Below are 16,633 nucleotides of genomic sequence, written 5' to 3'. Positions count from 1 at the left end.
AATTAAACAAAAAAACCACACACAAACTTGGATCTCACCCTTCCTCCCTCCAGTTCCATTTTAATTGGCCTGGGGTATACCCCACGCATTGGGCGTTTAAAATACCCCAGATGATTTTAACCTATATCCAAGGTTAAGAACATTTGCCTAAAAAGACAGAATGGGCAGCTCGCTGAGCTTTCTGGACAGGTGGGGGCTGTGTGTTACGCTGCCTGCAAATCAATGTTTATACAAGTGGCCGACTCATTCAGACTTGCTCTCAATGTGACATACCTCAGAGAGCAAGCGGGGCCAGGAGGGGGAGGCACTGCCTGACTCTTAACCATTGGAGGCCACTGATATTTACCAAAAAGAACTTGCAGTTGTAAATGACCGCGGGCAAAAGGGAGGAGCATGCTCCAGCCTAGTGGTTCGCTAACTCCGTGGGTTTCAAAATCCAGAGGAGAGCCTGTTAAACACGGATTTCTGGGCCCCACCCCAGAGGTTCAGTGGTTCAGGGCAGAGCACACACGTGCACTTGTCCCAGGTGATGCTGTGGAAGCCGAAGGCGGTCTGTGGTTGTCCTTGAGCAGCACTGCTCTCATTGCTAGTGAATCTATGATGTGTGTCAGGGGCTGGAGAGCTTGGCTTATCCTGGGAAGTATTTGGTGACACTAGTGTTAATACAACTGCCAGAGATTTAGATGGAAGCTAGATTATGAAGGGCCTCAAAATCATGCTGAGCATTGCCCCGACATGACAAGGTTGTGGGTTTGATCCCTTATCAGGGCACGTGCAACGCTCAACCAATGAATGCATAAATAAGTGGAACAACAAATCAACGTTTCTCTCTCTCTCCCTCCCACCCCTCAAATCAATAAATTGAGAAGCCACCTGATACAAATACCTAGGGTCCCTGGGTGGTGGGTGACAGAGGCAAGGTCTCAGCTGTCTGCTCCTGGGGGATCTAGGGAGGTGGTAGGTGATGGTGGCTGCACCACAGCTCTGGACACCAAAGTAGGCAGGAGGCTGGGAAAGGGTTAAGAAGAAAGATTACCCTAAATCAAGGCCGTCCCTAGGGGAGTTTCAGTTCAAGGTCCCATGATGTCTGTGGCAGTTAATGTTCTATGTCAACACTGAGGGTCTCTTTGGGTGAGACTAACAGTTAAATCAGTAGACTTTGAGTTAGCAGATTGCCTTCCATAGTGTGGGTGGGCCTCATCCAATCAGTTGAAGGCCTGAATAGAACAAAAAGCCTGGCCTCCCTGAACAAGAGAGTATTCTCTAGCAGACAGCTTCGGGCTTCATCTGCACACTGACTCCCCAGGGTTGAGTCTGCCAGCCCGTGCTGTAGATACTGGACTTGCCAGCTTCCATAATTGCATGAGTCAGCTCTTTATAATGAATCTCTTTATATAAATACACACATCCCATTGGTTCCCTTTCTCTGGAGAACCCTAATACAGTGGCAGGCAGGACATATCTGCTCCCAATCTCAGAAAACAGATAAATCTTATCCTTCAGTATGGGGGCCATTGGAGCCTGTCTTTTAACAGCTATTTTGAGGTCCTGGGAAATAAAATGTGGCTTTGGAGTTGAGAGGAGCTGAATCCCTGGTACCCTTTATTCCATCACCATTTCTTTAGTTCTTCCAGGAGAGGAAAGCTGGGCACATGCCCAGTCGACACATTGAGCAGGAGGGGCTGGTGACACTGCACCTGCCATGAGCTATGTCTCCCTTGAGAATGCGTAAGCCACGAGGGGTCCAGGTGTCCTGCCGTGGGAATTCTTCCCAGAATGCAGAGGTGATGAGTCTTCTTTATCAACATCCAAAAGATAAGTCTATTTTTCATTGTTACCTAGCCCTTTAAAAAACTTTTGTCTTGTAAGTGCTTTGTGTCGTGGAGCTATGTTAGGAAGAACTGAAATAAGCTTTAAAAAATTCAGGCTAATTTAGAAGCCATGCACGGGCACTAGACAATAGTTTGCTGAATGGATGAATTCCCACAGGTTTACTGGAGACTCTTCTGCCTAAAAATCAGCTGGGCGCCTGGGCGAGCCACGGCCTCCCTCCGGCACGTTTCTCCCACCGGTGAAACAGCAGCAGCGGTGGAGGGCAGGACAGACTGCAATGGTGAGGCTGCCCTCGTTGCTAAAGTCTGATTCTAGAGAGGATCAGAGAAATTTTTGCTCCTGTATATCTCAGCCCAGCATGGGTCCTGATACTTGATAGCAACATCTCAGGAAAGCAAGACCAAAGCCGCTTATCTGTTTTTTAAAGTGAATGGAAATGAAAGAAATGCTCAGAACAGGTAGAGGTTAAAGTCTTACACAGTCTCTCACACACAAACACACACATTTTAGTTTTTATCTTGGTATTGTACAGTGAAATGTTTCTTTTTTCATCTTTACTTAAATATAGGGAATCTGAAGATTTGAGAGTCAAGCTGTCAAAAACGTGCCCTGTCCAGGTAGTTCAGTTGGCTAGAGTGTCGTCCCGATGCGCCAAGGTTGTGGGTTCGATCCCCTGGTCAGGGCACATACAAGAAGCAACCAATGAATGCATAAATAAGTGGAACAACGAATCGATGTTTCTCTCTCTCTCTTTCTAAAATCAATCAATTAAAAGAAAAATGGAACATTTACATTAGGATAACATAAAACTGGAACTATGACCTGAATTAAAAATATTTTTTAAAAAGGTTTTTTAATTCATCTTTAGAGAGGAAGGGAGAAGAAGAGAGAGAAACATCAATGAGAGAGTGAAACATCAATCGGCTGCCTCCTGCATGCACCCCACCCGGGATGGAGCCCACAACCCGGGCATGTGCCCTGACTGGGAATTGGACCTGCAACCCTTCGGTGCATGGGCCAATGCTCTCACCACTGAGCAACACCAGCCAGGGCGGATCTCGGATTTTAACAGGACACTGAAAAACCCTGTGAAAAGTTGGATTTTTTTTCTATTAGGGAACATAATGGCTGAAGGAAAAAACAAAATCAGGTACAGAAATTGAACTTTTTTCATATATAATAAGACTCCATTTGCTCCTTAGGCAATTACATTTATTTAAAATCTTAACATCTTGTACATACAAACATTCAGCAGTTTTGCTCTTCCTGGTTTATTTCCCTATCAAGCTAACTACAATTAGTGATATTATTACTATACATAAATGGTCCAAATGAAGCCAAAACAATATATGTGGCTGCGAAAACTACTCCTTTTACAAAGTCCCATCTTCTTATTCTCGTAAGCTTATCTGATGCAAAAAAGTATTTTTTGGCAAGGCAATTATTTATTAATCATGCAGGCAGAGACAGAACCAGTTATGAGAAACCCAAGTTCTGTCAGTTTACTGCAGCAAGGAGTATAAAGCATTACAATTTTTTTATCAATAGACTTTGAGTAACATGACCTAAAGGACAGGTCATGTGTAAAGACACACAACAACAATATATTATTTCAAAATGTGTATTTAATGGACACTCCATCAAAATCAAGCAGAATCACATTTCAAAAAGTATATATATGTATATATTATTTTAAGGTGCATGTTCAAGTTTTATTTGGGCTTCATTTCTTCTTGGATGCCTGAGCTGTTCTTGCAGATACATTAACATAGAATGTTCAGAGGTTGATAGCTTCTCATGCATTGAAAGACAGGATCCTAACGATACTGCATATCTTGGATACATTAGAAATTTTAAAAGCCATGTGCAATTTCAAAAAACTTAATACCAATCTTGAAAGACATTTTCAACATAAAATTTAGGCACTCTATACTTTGGAATAGCCACAAAATATTCCAACAAGAGTTAATGCACTTCGTGATTATATTTACTCAAAGATAATTCTCAGTTAAAATCTATACTTATTAAATAACATTTTAAATCAGAGCCCATTACATTTTGCTAATTACTGTGAACCATTTGCAGCATTGTGTTTTGGTTAAATAATGCCAACTACTTCCATTAATGATCCCAGTACTCACACTCATGGTGCATTTTTTTTAACAGAAGAACCTAAAACAATCACTGATAAGCATCTCCCCATTTTTTCCCTGCTAATACCCAAATAAGAATGTCCCTAACCAACCTTAAAGGTATTCTTGTATTTTCTGCTGCAGTTGCTTTCTTAGCATGCAAACTACAGCAAATGGGAGGCTCCCTGGAGACCAGGAAACATTAGCCAAGGAACAATCACTGATTCCTAGGCTCAGTTTATCTGCTCAGTCACTTTGTGGTTAAGCACATTGCTCCATCTACGTTCCTATAATCTGTGCAGCTAGACTGACCAGTATGGAGCCAAGGGGAAGGATACACAAATTTCTCACTTCATGTTCCACAAGGCCAAGGCCACCTAGACCTCATCTGACTTGAGGCAAAACTTGCTGGTCTCTGCAGTGTGGTTTTGGGGCTTCCACCTCCTTGTCTGAAGACTGAGGGGTGGAAATGATACTTGCCTACTGAGATGCCATTAACTCCAGATGAACTTCCCAGACTTGAACATAATTTAGCATTGTTAGAATATAGAACACGGATGTTAATTGTTCCTGTTGAGAATAAGGTGCTTTTGCTAGGTAGTCTGCATTTATGTAGCTAAGAAAATAATTAGAAAGCCTTTCAGAGTTTTTAGATTACGGTCTGCAAATTGACTCATCATAATCACCCATGACTAATGTATAAAGATCTAGCCAGAGAAATGAGTTTGAGACTTATTTGACTGTAAGTCGTACAGAAGAGAGCACAGTAATTTCCCATAGGAGAATTTGGTATTTCATCATGGGGATCACTGGTAAATTAATTACACTGCTAATGTTTTCTGGCGTACTTGAAGAGACAATTAGCATAAGTAAATCATGAGTGAGATGACAGTTGCTTAACATTTGTTTCTGTTCACCAGATGAGATCTGAGGTTACTGTTAAGCCTCTGTTTGAGGAGGGATGGGGGGAGAGGGCATAAGGAATGAGTCGTCGTTAACTTCAGTTTCAGCAAATATAATCAGAACCAGTTACTGCCAGTTGATAAACATCAATGTTAAATGCAAAGCGGATAAGACGCATTCAACCTCACCAAGAGGGCGCAGATGCTGGAAAACATTAGGGAGGTTACTGAGGTGGGAGATTCATGTGAAACCTCAGCCACCTCTCCTGAGCAGAGGATGGGGCAGTAAGAGTGAATGCAGGCGGACTGGAGTGGAGGCTGCCTCTCATCCTCTCAGCTTCGTCTTCCTATGGATATTCTACAGCATCTACCTTGTGATCAGGACCCGAGGCTCATGACAGCACAGTTAATATTACAGTCCCTCTCTGGCGTTTTAGAATGGCCACAGCTTGCTCATGAGTGACACCTTCTAGAGTCTCGCCGTTAACAGCTAAAATTTGATCACCTCGCTTCAATTGGCCGTCATCTGCAGCTGCTCCCTACAAACAAGAAACATCTCAGTTTAATCCAGGGTGAAGCAATTAACATTCAAATAACATTAATACTATGGTGTGCATATTAAAAGAGCAACTTTAAAAGCTACCAATTAAAGTTATTTCTAGGTAATGTTTTTAAATTAAGAAAATTAAGAAAAATGTAGGATATGTTAATTCAAATAGTCATTGAATAGCAACCATAACTATGCACTGTTTAAATAACATACTAGTAGAAATGTAATAACATTCATATTTCTTTTAATACAAGTAGGACTTTATTTCAATATTCAGGGCTAAATGGTATTTGAATGTTATATGGTGCCATAGTCATGAATATGTAATATGCAAATGAAGGCGGGCCTGAATCTGGGGTTAGTCTGATTGCTAACACCATCACTGTACAGAACGGGTCCCCACTGTGTCATTAACCTGTCAGCACTGCGGTGATGTCAAAAGTGAGTGTAGCCTCTAAGTGGGTGAATTGCACGGTATGTGAATTATCTCTCAATAAAGCTGTTCTATAAATGAATACACAAAAGTGTAGCATCTCTAACATTTTGCAGTATCATATTCAAAAGCTTCAACTTGACGTACCTTTGATCATCTTCCTACGTGACTACTTTCGTTATATACAGTCACGCATGCTCCTCAAAATGCCACAGAGCAAGTATCTAAAACTGCCGTGATATTACTAGAAATATTTTAGATGTGTAGGGAAAGGAAAGACCTAGAAGACGATTTACAGGAGGCTTTTTCCACCTACAGGGGTAACTATGAAAATCCCTTGAAAAGTCAGTGCCATAAGGGTGCTTAAATGATACTGAACCACTGGGGAAATAATTAAGGCCTCAGGTACCTAGTAGCACCTGACTGACTCATTCAGAAGCTGAGCTAAGAGGCACTAACGTTTCAGAGACATGTGTCTGCTGAAGGTGGAAGTCCTGAGGTGGCGGGTGAATTATCTAGAATTTCAATACTGTGGAACGGGTAGAATTCCTGAGTAAAGCTGTAATAAAGAATACTCAAAACCAGGCCTATACTGGGGGGGAAATACCAAAATTAAATAACTTGCAATTTCATTCAAATCGTTTTTTTCTTTTAAGAAGTGTGTTAACTGCATTAAAGACAGGATTAAACAAGTAACTCTAATGAATAAAATAGGGATTATTGGCTAACTGGACTTTATTAAATTGTACATGTTGAGATTTAAAGGCTTCAGTAAACCTCAGCTATTTTCGTAATTCATTTTTTTTAAAGACATGTTAAACTCTTCAAGTTTTCATTTCCATTAATGCCAAAAAGGATGGCTTTTCAACTTTCTAGTATGTATACACTATTTCAGATATTGTTGTGCTTATATGATAATTACTACTGACTGGCTCTCCTCTCCTACATTATCAATGTGGCACATGTGGACTAAGCAGAGAAGAAAGAAATGAATCATTCACAGATAGACCTCTGTCTGGTTCGAAAATGTGGCTTTTACCCACTTGCTGAGTCCCAGCTCCCTCACTTAGCCTCTCTGCACTGTAAAATAGGTACCTACGATCTACCTCTCACCTGTTCTAAGGATTAAATGTATGGCACACAGTATTTACTCAATAATGGTGGTAGTATAATGCAATGATCAAACTCATGCTTTTATATTTCACAGGCTCTGAATTTTCAGGGTTGTTGAAGCCTTTAGGTCCATGTCTTTTTGCTTATGGTAAAATCTGGCTGCTGAAGTGACTAAGACCTAAAGTCAGCTTTGAGTCAGAAGTTTCCAACCAAACACCAGAAAGACAATGGAAAGTCTGGACAGCCTCTTAATCAGATTTGGGTATATAAATCCTATATACCCAAAGTGCCTGCGATGCTTCGTATTTCTAGAGGGGAAAGATCTTGATGGGCCAAATTAATTTCTTAGTTAAGAGAAATATTAAATGAGGCTTAGGACACCAATAAAATCCACATCTGGTGGCTATCTAAGATCCAGAAACCTAAAAAGACAAGCATTTTAAAGAATATATGTGCAGTATTAAAAACATGAAAAACATATAGCTATAGTTTCTAGATCTTCAAAATTTCTACGGGGAAACATTTGGCTTAGTGTCAAAATTTGTTTTAGAAAGACTTAACTACTAAAAAAAACTCTACCAGTTTTTGGTTTATTGATTCTTTTTAGAAAACTTTTAAATTCGGTTATATTGGTTCACTCTAACAAATAAAAAAAAGAAAGAGAAAAAAATCATCAAATGAAATCTTTTAGCAAACTCTATGGAACTATCTTAATAATAATAACAACAACTCCCATCGGAATGTCCTCTTATTGAAACTGACTGAACTAAGTAGGCCATTAGTTAGGGCTTTAGAACTTTTTCTTTTTTGTAATTCAGAGCTTTTCATTTTCAGGTATGCCTCACTTTACAAAAAAGGTCCACTCCTTAAAAAATAAAACAAAACATACCAAGGGTATTCAATATTTACTACTATGCTACGACTTACGTAAGTGCTTCCTAAATGAGCACTTTCAATGGGGACCTTTGAAAAGAGCATTTTGTGTGAGCCTCCATTATTCCCACTACTCTGTCCCACTGTGATTTGATGGTTGTTTCTTTTCAAAAACCCACCAGCAGTGCATGGCCATTTCACTCCCAGCCATACGTTCGGGTGGCCTGACAAAAGCCGCCTGGCTCGGTGCCGCTGGTGCAGCGCGCTGGGCGCGGGCCGGGTCAAAGGCCTCGGGCGCTGCCCGGCGCTCTCGGGGCCGCAGCTGACCCCCGACGGTTACAAGGCGGGCTGGTGATGCCAACACTCTGGAGGGCTTTTCCGGAGGTGCAGGCACAGCCTGCTAACAGGTGAGGGCTCACCTTGCAGCCTTTCCACTGCCCTTATCGACATAGCTGGCTCCTTAAAAGCAAAGTCTAATAATGCCCCCAAAGAACTGCCATCACGACGACTCACGGTGGAGTCTCAGGAAAAGGGGGGTCTGCAGGTGGCTCACCCATCTGGGCAATGATCAGACCCAGGCAGCACTGCTGTCTAGAATGTTTTTAATTTGCCTTTCCCCTCCCCTTTGGCCTGTCACCAAGTCAGCAGATGTATGTTTAGGAATGACATGCCTTCCTAATAGGCACCTTAGCAAGATGGAAACAGGTGAGTACATCCGCAGGTGCCTAATGGGTCCCAAAGGCAAGTGCCAAATGACTTATGGATTAGGTCAGGTCATGGTTAGGCCCAATAAACAGGAGATAAGATATTGACAGGTAAAAGCAGACTTGTATTTAGTATCTAGCATAACTTTCTAGAAAAAGAAAGTAGCTATCTTCTTATTTTGAAAACTTTTATTTATTTATTTATTATTTATTTAGAAGACCTTTATTTCTTTAGGGAAATAAAACTAAAGGAGGCAATCAGATCAATTAATAAACAAATGACTGTGATAAAACCAATAAAGAAGAAAATTGCAATATCAATGCTGAGTACTTTTTAGAGCTCTTCAAAATTTATAATAAAATTAAATTCCAAGTTTAAAAATCCTAATGAAGTTAAAAATAACTTATCTAAGAGCCGTCTGGAGGCAAGCACACCATGACCTGTGTATTAAATACATTGGGGTATTTAATTCCTGAAAAACAGTATTATCTAGTCTTCGTCTAACTTATTGGTCTGATCCTGCAAGTACCTGGCAGACTATTGTAAGAGAGAAACTACCTTAAGCTACAGTGTCCCGAGGTTTTTGGTGATGGGCAGCCACGAATGTTGCACTGATCGGAGGCTTGTACAAAGCTTTATGCCACATGGCCCTCTTGTGTCTGCTACTTCAAGGGAGAACAGATCTTTGCACTAGCCCACAGTGACACTGAGGCCAGCTTCCAAAGAGCATGGCACTCTCCTGATACTGTGTTGCTGAAAGAAGAAGCTTGTTAAAATCTACCAGCATCTACTTTTGTAAGAGTCCCAAGGAAATTACATTTCTGTGACTCCACTATTATAACTCTTCTTTCACTAGTCTGGTTGAGGGAATTTCCTGTAAGATTAAAACAAAATAAGCACACATGTACACACCCAGGTATAGCCCAAAATAAACCAAAGCACTTAAAAAAAAATCTAACCTAGGTTTGATTAAAAAAAAAAAAAAAAGTACAGTAAAAAAGGAAAAAAATACCTTTGCAAATATAGTCTTGACATAAATTGGCAGGTCTCCATGGGGACTTCCATAACCCCCTACAATACTAAACCCCAATCCTTCAGAGCCTTTCTCCAAAGTAATAATCTTAGGTGGAGGTGTTCTGAAAACACAATGCATGCTGTTTAATTTGAGAATAGATATTGAGAAGGAATTTCATTTTCACGGAAGAACACAGATTTGAGAGAGACTTTCATACTGCGAAACTATTAAGGTCAAATCACACTCTCAGAGAGCAATCTAGAAACATTTTAAAATTTCCCATATCATGCTGGACCAATGACCAATGGTCTTGGTGTTTTAGGGGTTTCTTTTTCATAAAACCCACTGTTCTTTATTTACAAATAAAGTCATGATGCTGAAGCTGACAAAGCATCCTTCCCTCTGCTTAGTTTTAAACTCTGAAGTTGACTATTTAAAACTGAACGGAGCCGTCTTTACATCCTTAAAGAATGTGCACGGAGGTAGGGGGTGGGGCATCACCTTAGCTTAGTGCAGACTGCGGGTCTGCAGGTGACGGCGGCAGGACAGCTCAGTCACCTGCCCTTCTTCCTGCCTGAACACCCTCACCCACCTGCTCCACCGCTTCCACCCTCCGTGGGGATTCACTCTTCCAAAGCCGCCCCCACTGTGGCGCTTCCAGGCCTCCCGTGGGAGAGTGAGCCGGACCTTCCTGGTGCCCCTTGGCACGCGGCCCAGATTTCCATGGGGGCCCTTGTTACAGTGTATTGTGACTACTTAACGATCTTTCTCCTCTATCAGATCATGAAGTCTTTTTTGGAAATTTTTTAAATTTTTTTTATTTTGAACTCTTTAAGTCTTAATCATCTGAGTATTCCTAGCACTACGCACTGTGCCTGTCACAAACTCAGGATCATGACTGTAAACAAGAACTGAAATCCAGGAGAAGAGAGAAACCAAGCTACAGCAAAATGGAGAAAGGAAATCTCTTTCAAACGCATCATTTCGATTTTCAGAGCTTCGTCCAGTGTGAAAGTCATCTCTCTCAGAAACAACATGGCTAAACATCAAATTACCTACATGGGCTTAAGGAGTTAAATCTAAGCTTAACACCAGTCTCTTATTCCAAAATGTGGCTGTCCAAAGGGCAAACACCTGCAGGACTCTGGTATTGCAGACACCGTCATCCTTCTTGCAGTAGGAGGCTCGTGCCTGTGTCCCGGCAGCATCACTGGTTTTGTGACAGCGTGCACGCCCGAGAGGCAGAGGCGGGGGGTGTGAACTCAGCATTCACGTTTAGAAAAATTATGCAAAACTCGGATATAAACAAACCCTTGAATATGCTGTTCTGTCTGACTAAAGTATTCTTCCCTCTCCCCCTTCTCACTTTTACCTGGCTTATTTTAGGCTTGATTTTCAGCTGGTTCACACAGATACCAGCTGTTCGTTGAGGTACCTACTGGTTGCTTATAGCGGGCACCCATAGTAATTGCTGAATGTCTATGCCACATACATTGATGACTGTTTTGAATGCCACTCCTGCTTTTTCTGATTTCTTTAACACTCAGCTTCGGCGTTACTGCCTCCAAGTACACTCCCTAGTCGAGTGATGCCCCTCTTCCATGGGTTCACAGGACCCTGGGCTTGCTTACCTCTCTCACTGAACTAGGCTCTCCTATACTTATCAGCTCTTTTATAACCATGGATTTATGGGTGTTTTTTTCCAGTTCTCTGCAGTTCCCTGAGGACTGGGGCAATGCCTTCACCTATGTTTCTAAGTTTGAATCCTCGGGATCCAGCGCTTGTGCAGTGTCAAGCCTTAGGAAGGCACTCAGTATCTGCTGACTAATGATGAATTATCCCCTATGGCTGAATGGTAGTGACATCACAAATAAAGCTCTACTTTTCATTACTTCATGGCCTTCCAAGTACTCTTGGTAATGACCAACTGGCTAGACATGAACTTGATTTATGTTTCCTCTTTCAAACACAGGCCTCCATTTCCAAGAACACTGAAATGGGAACCTAGATGTTCAAAGCCATTGTTTTAGAGCTAGCCCCGGGGGCCACCAAATCAATGGAGACTTTCCGAATCATGTCTATTCACAATTAGAGCCCTGTTTCAGGGGGAGAGGGAGGAATGCAGCTCCACTTCTCAACTGGCAACATCAGATGGAGTTTGCCTCCATTTACCTCACATTTTCAATTGTAATTTTTTGTGTAGAAGACTAGTAAAAAAAAAAAAAACTCCAGATGTTAACACTGGTTGGATTATAAGTGATTTAAATTCTTTTAAACTAGTGGCTCTCAACCCGTCAGGAGCTGTGCAGCCGTGGAATCATTAAAAAAAAATGGACACATCAAAAAATGCTAAATGTATACTACTCTTTCTAGAAGGGTCTGATTCTTTTTTTTTTTTGAAGGAAAGGGCCATTTTAACTTAAAAATGGTATACTTTCATGGGTTTGTCATATTTTAAGAGCATGCATTTATTACTTTCATAATGAGAAAATAGTAAAAGGAACTTAGTTTAAAATTCTTTCCTTAAGAAAAACAAATCCAAAGACGTCATTTGATGAAATACCAGGAAAAAGTTGGGAACGGCTGTGATCACCAGATCCTTCCAATAAACCATTCAGGTCAGCCAATAAACATTTATTGGGCACCTACTAGCAACCAGGCACTGGTGGTACTGAGGGGAATAAGTTAGGCAGCATTTCTCAAAGTATGGATCCTCTGCCTCTGTAGCAAACTCTCCCTGGAGAGGCCACTATAGACCACCCACTCAGAATCCCTGAGAATGGGGCCAGGGAAATTAGCATTTTTAAATATGCTCTTTAGATTATTTTTATGCACACTCTAGTTTGAGAAACACTGCCTTTAATGAGCAATTTTCACTGCAAGGACTGGTTTTAATGAAGGACGCCAGCAAGTATTACAAGGTTTTGCTTAGGAAGCTGAGGCAGCCTGGTTCCTCGCATAATCAAGCAGGGTGCACCTGGGCTGTAAATCTGCAGCTTCTTAGGGGAGAGGGCGCAGGCACGTGTCAAAGCGACCAGACCAGGCGTGGGTGCGCAAGCCCTGCGACAACAGTCTGTTAGGAACCTATCCAGTGGAACAAAGCTCTGTGAGAAATAAGGAAACCCTGGTGCTCTCTTGGAGACTGTCTACGAATTAGAAAAGTAATGCACACAGCTCCCTCCCTTCTTCAGGACGCATGCTCGAGAATCTGGAAAAGGCCTCACTGAGCTCTGCCCACACACGTAACAGGCACTCTGCATCTAGAGCACTCACTCTGTGTCTTCCGGAGGGTGTTCAGCAGTGGGGGAGCCAAGGTGGTAGCCTGTAGACAGGTTTTCAAGCTGAGATGCTATGGCGCTTATATTGGTATCTGCTACGACCTGGGGGAAAAGTTAGAACAAGACAACCCATTATAAGTCAGGAGAATTAGAGAAACCATCCTATATCCAGTGGTCAGTTCTCAGCTCTTATCTTATTCAAATTACCTGCAGCATGTGACACAGTGGATTACTCTCTCTCTCAAACTATTTCTTTCATTTGGCTTCCATGACACAGCACTAGTGAAGTTTCCTTTCCACCTTCTGGCCACTCCTTCCTATCTCGCAAACCTCTAACTACCAGAGTGCCACGGGGCTCAGTCCTTGAGCTTCTTATCTTTTTCAGTTCACCTCATCAATTGAAATACCATCTATGTCATGATAATTCCTGAGTCTGTATCTCCAGTACCACCTCCTAAGTAACTCCAGATATGTATATCCAGTCACCAGTTTGACACTCCTAATGGGATGTCCAGCAGGTAGCTCAAACCTAACATGTCCCACACTGAGCCCTACCACCTCCATTGGTTCCCGTAGCCTTCCTCATCTCAGGTAGCTGCAACCTCACTCATTCTTCCAGCTTCAGCAGACACTTTGGTGTCATCTTTGACGACACTTTCTTTCACAACCCCCATGCAATCCTCAGAAAATTCTATTGGTCTTCCTACAAAAGTTCTTTTGCCTGGAGTTTTACAGTAGTCCCCTCACTGGTTTCCCTGCTTTAGTCCCACTCAGTGTGTAGCAGAGAGAATGGCCCTGTTAAAATACAGATTATTTTACTCCTCTGCTTAACACCATCCAAAGGAGACCCAATTCCCTTGCCTCACTTGCTGAAATCCTTACTACAAGGTCATCTGTAAGTGATCTGCCCAGTTATATCTCTGCCCCTCATCTCCTACCATTCTCCTCTGCGTTCCTGCTGTTCCAGCCATGCTGGCCTCCTTGCTGTTCCTCTAATATGCCAGGCACTTCCACCTCAGTGCTCTGCAGCTGCATTCAGCATCTGTGTGGCCAGCTTCACTTCCCTCAGGTCTTTACTCAAGTCCACTTCCCTGGCCACTCGAACTAAAATCTCCACACAACACCCAGGCCCAACATTTTGTATCCTGCTCCCCTGCTTTGCTTCCTTCTTACCACCATTACTATCTAGTGCACTGTGTACATTTTACCTTATTTCTCATCTATCACTTCATATTGGAGTGTGTGCGCAGGAATTTTGTCTGTTTTGTTTACCACTGTATCTCCATTATGAAAAACAGTGTCGGGCATATATTAGGTGTTCAATTGATATTTAGTGAATGAAAGAAAGAATGAGTATCTCTATGATTTGCCTTAAATTTTTATTTATTGATTGATTTTAGAGAGAGGAGGGGAGAGAGAGAGAAATATCAATTTGTTCCACTTATTTATGCATTCATTGGTTGATTCTTGTATGGGCCCTGACTGGGGATCAAACTCACAACCTTGGTGTATAACGACAGTGCTCTACCCAATTAAGCTACCCAGCCAGGGCCTGATTTGCCTTTTAGATGGTCCCAAAAGTATAGTAGAATAACAACATTTAAACATTCACTTCGTATTTCTATCCTGCAAAAAACAATTGAGAGCATTCAAAAGAAATATGGCATATATTTCTGTGCCCCTACGAGGACACAGAAAGGAGCTCTACTGCTCAATTTCTCCCTCTTAAATGATGCTGTGCCGAGTTCCAGCTTCCTCATCTGTCAAATGGGAATCATAAAGCTGGTGTTGTCTGCTTAGCCTGGAGTTGTCTTCCACCTCAATGAGTTACAGAGCTTCTTTCTCAAGAGCTCCTGGCTACCCCTGATCCATGGTTCTTCTAGGTTAAAGTCTCAGTGCACAAGTACAGAGTAAAGGGACTTAGCCTGACAGCAGTGCAAAGGAGCTTGATTTGACTGCAGTTTCAGAATAAACCAACAGAGGGCACGGCTGCCTAAATCTGTAAGCTTAGTTGAATCTGTTAATATTTAGAAGGAAAGCAAGACGCAGCGCAGGGCAGCCCTGGCCCCAGCTCCGGCTGGATCACAACACATTTTGGCTGAAGCATCCTACTCTAGGGGGAAACCCTGCTAAGCGCGAGTTATAGGATCTTCTGTAAAATACTGTCATATAAAGAACGACTAAACCAATTAGGGGAGTATTCAGAATGAGAGACAGGAAATGACAGATTCCCCGTGAACACAAGAGCCCCTCCACTTACCACTAGCCCTTTTAATTCTCCCCCACAGCAAATGTTTTGGAGTTGTCTTTCCACGTGACTTCTGTAATCTCACCTACTTTCAACCTACACCATCTTCATAAACCCACTCCATTCCAGCGCCCATCCCCATCACCTGGCCCCAACGTCTGTGGCCCCTCTCTGGCTCTGCCCACTTTCCAACCCTCTGCTCTTCTACTCACCCCTTGTGGCTCAGTCCCGGGCCCACTTCCCACTTGCACACAGGGTCTAAGTGACAGCATACACATTCCCATAGCTTTAAATGCCAACAACGTGCTCACAATTCCCAGCCAAGTTGTTATATCCAATTGCCAACTTAACATCTGCATTTTAATATCTCAAGGGCTTATTAAAATTAACACAACCAAATCTGAACTCTTGACCCAACAACTGAATCCCTTCCATTCATTTTCCCCCTGTAGATTTCCACCTTTTAGTAGATGGCACCTCCAGCAGACTAAGTAGAAATCCACTAGTTGTAATACTGAAAATACTTGATTGCTGGCTGGTGACTTCCCAACTGTAAGGGAAGCTAGGATGCTAACCATGCAGGGGCCACTCTCTGAGTCTCAGCCTGATACCTCTCTCCCCTCTGCCATATATAATCCACCACCAAGTTCTCTGCAGTCTACCTCCAAAACACCTCTTAAGTCTATTTACTTTACTTTTCGTTTCTATGGTGACCATTCTAATTCAATTCACCATGAGCTGCCTTTTAACTGGAATCTCCACTCATCTTCTTCCAATCTCTCTTCAACACAACAGCCATTTATCTTTTTAAATATAAAATGGATAATGCCACTCCCTTGCTTAAAGCCTTTCAGTGGTGTCTCTTCGTACTTGGAATAAAATTCACACTCCTTAACTGTACGCACCAAGGTCCTCCCCTTGCCTACCCGTCTCATCCCATCTATCTCCCTCCTCTCCACCCTACATTCCACTGTTCTCTGCTTGGAATCAACCCCCACTCTCCACTCCTTCCCCCCAAACCAGCCAGCCTGGGGCCAGCTTTAAAGTCACTTCCCTTACACAAGCCTTCTCTGGCTACCCATGTTTACATTAATTTCTTTTTTACTCTCCATAGCACTTTCGAAGTATTGCTCACAAATTGTGCTGGGTATGTGTGAGTATCGTTCCCACCCAGGCACAGGATTCACAAAGATCAGGGCTGCTTCTCAATGTCAGTGTGCCTGGCATGTAATTACCTAATGAGTATTTGTGGAGTGAATGGATGAATCTAAAACCTTCCTAAGGAACAGGGATTATGACACTCACATTTTCTGAATTTCCACAGATCAGAGTGAAGAGGTTACAAGGAGATTGGTTTTAGGTCATTGTAAGAAGAAAAAAAATCTAATAATTAAGGCAGTTACAAAATGGAATGGCACATTAGCAAAGCAAGCACTCAGACTCAAAATCTACCAGTTTGAGATGTGGTGAAGGGGATTGATTCCTAGACTTGGTGGGAATTTGGACACGTACTCTCGGCTGACCAAGAAACAGACCATCCGTTGAGGGGTT

At 42.3% G+C, this 16,633-nt stretch overlaps 1 protein-coding gene across 1 annotated transcript in view; it reads right to left on the bottom strand.

Moving 5' to 3' along the window:
• Positions 1 to 3,440: 3,440 nt before the first annotated feature.
• PATJ (PATJ crumbs cell polarity complex component) overlaps positions 3,441 to 16,633 on the bottom strand; it is a 247,506-nt gene continuing 234,313 nt past the window's right edge. The window contains exons 43-45 of the mRNA XM_087820482.1: positions 12,830 to 12,936; positions 9,554 to 9,677; positions 3,441 to 5,406 (exon numbers count right to left, since the gene is read on the bottom strand). Coding sequence (XP_087676608.1) covers positions 5,260 to 5,406; positions 9,554 to 9,677; positions 12,830 to 12,936 — 378 coding nt within the window. The 3' untranslated portion in view covers positions 3,441 to 5,259. The remainder of the gene's footprint in view (positions 5,407 to 9,553; positions 9,678 to 12,829; positions 12,937 to 16,633) is intronic.

Source organism: Miniopterus natalensis, chromosome 9, assembly GCF_054644295.1.
Source record: "Miniopterus natalensis isolate mMinNat1 chromosome 9, mMinNat1.hap1, whole genome shotgun sequence".
Lineage (NCBI taxonomy): Eukaryota > Metazoa > Chordata > Mammalia > Chiroptera > Miniopteridae > Miniopterus > Miniopterus natalensis.
Note: the sequence above shows the minus strand (reverse complement) of the source record. Positions and strands in the feature narration are given on the sequence as shown.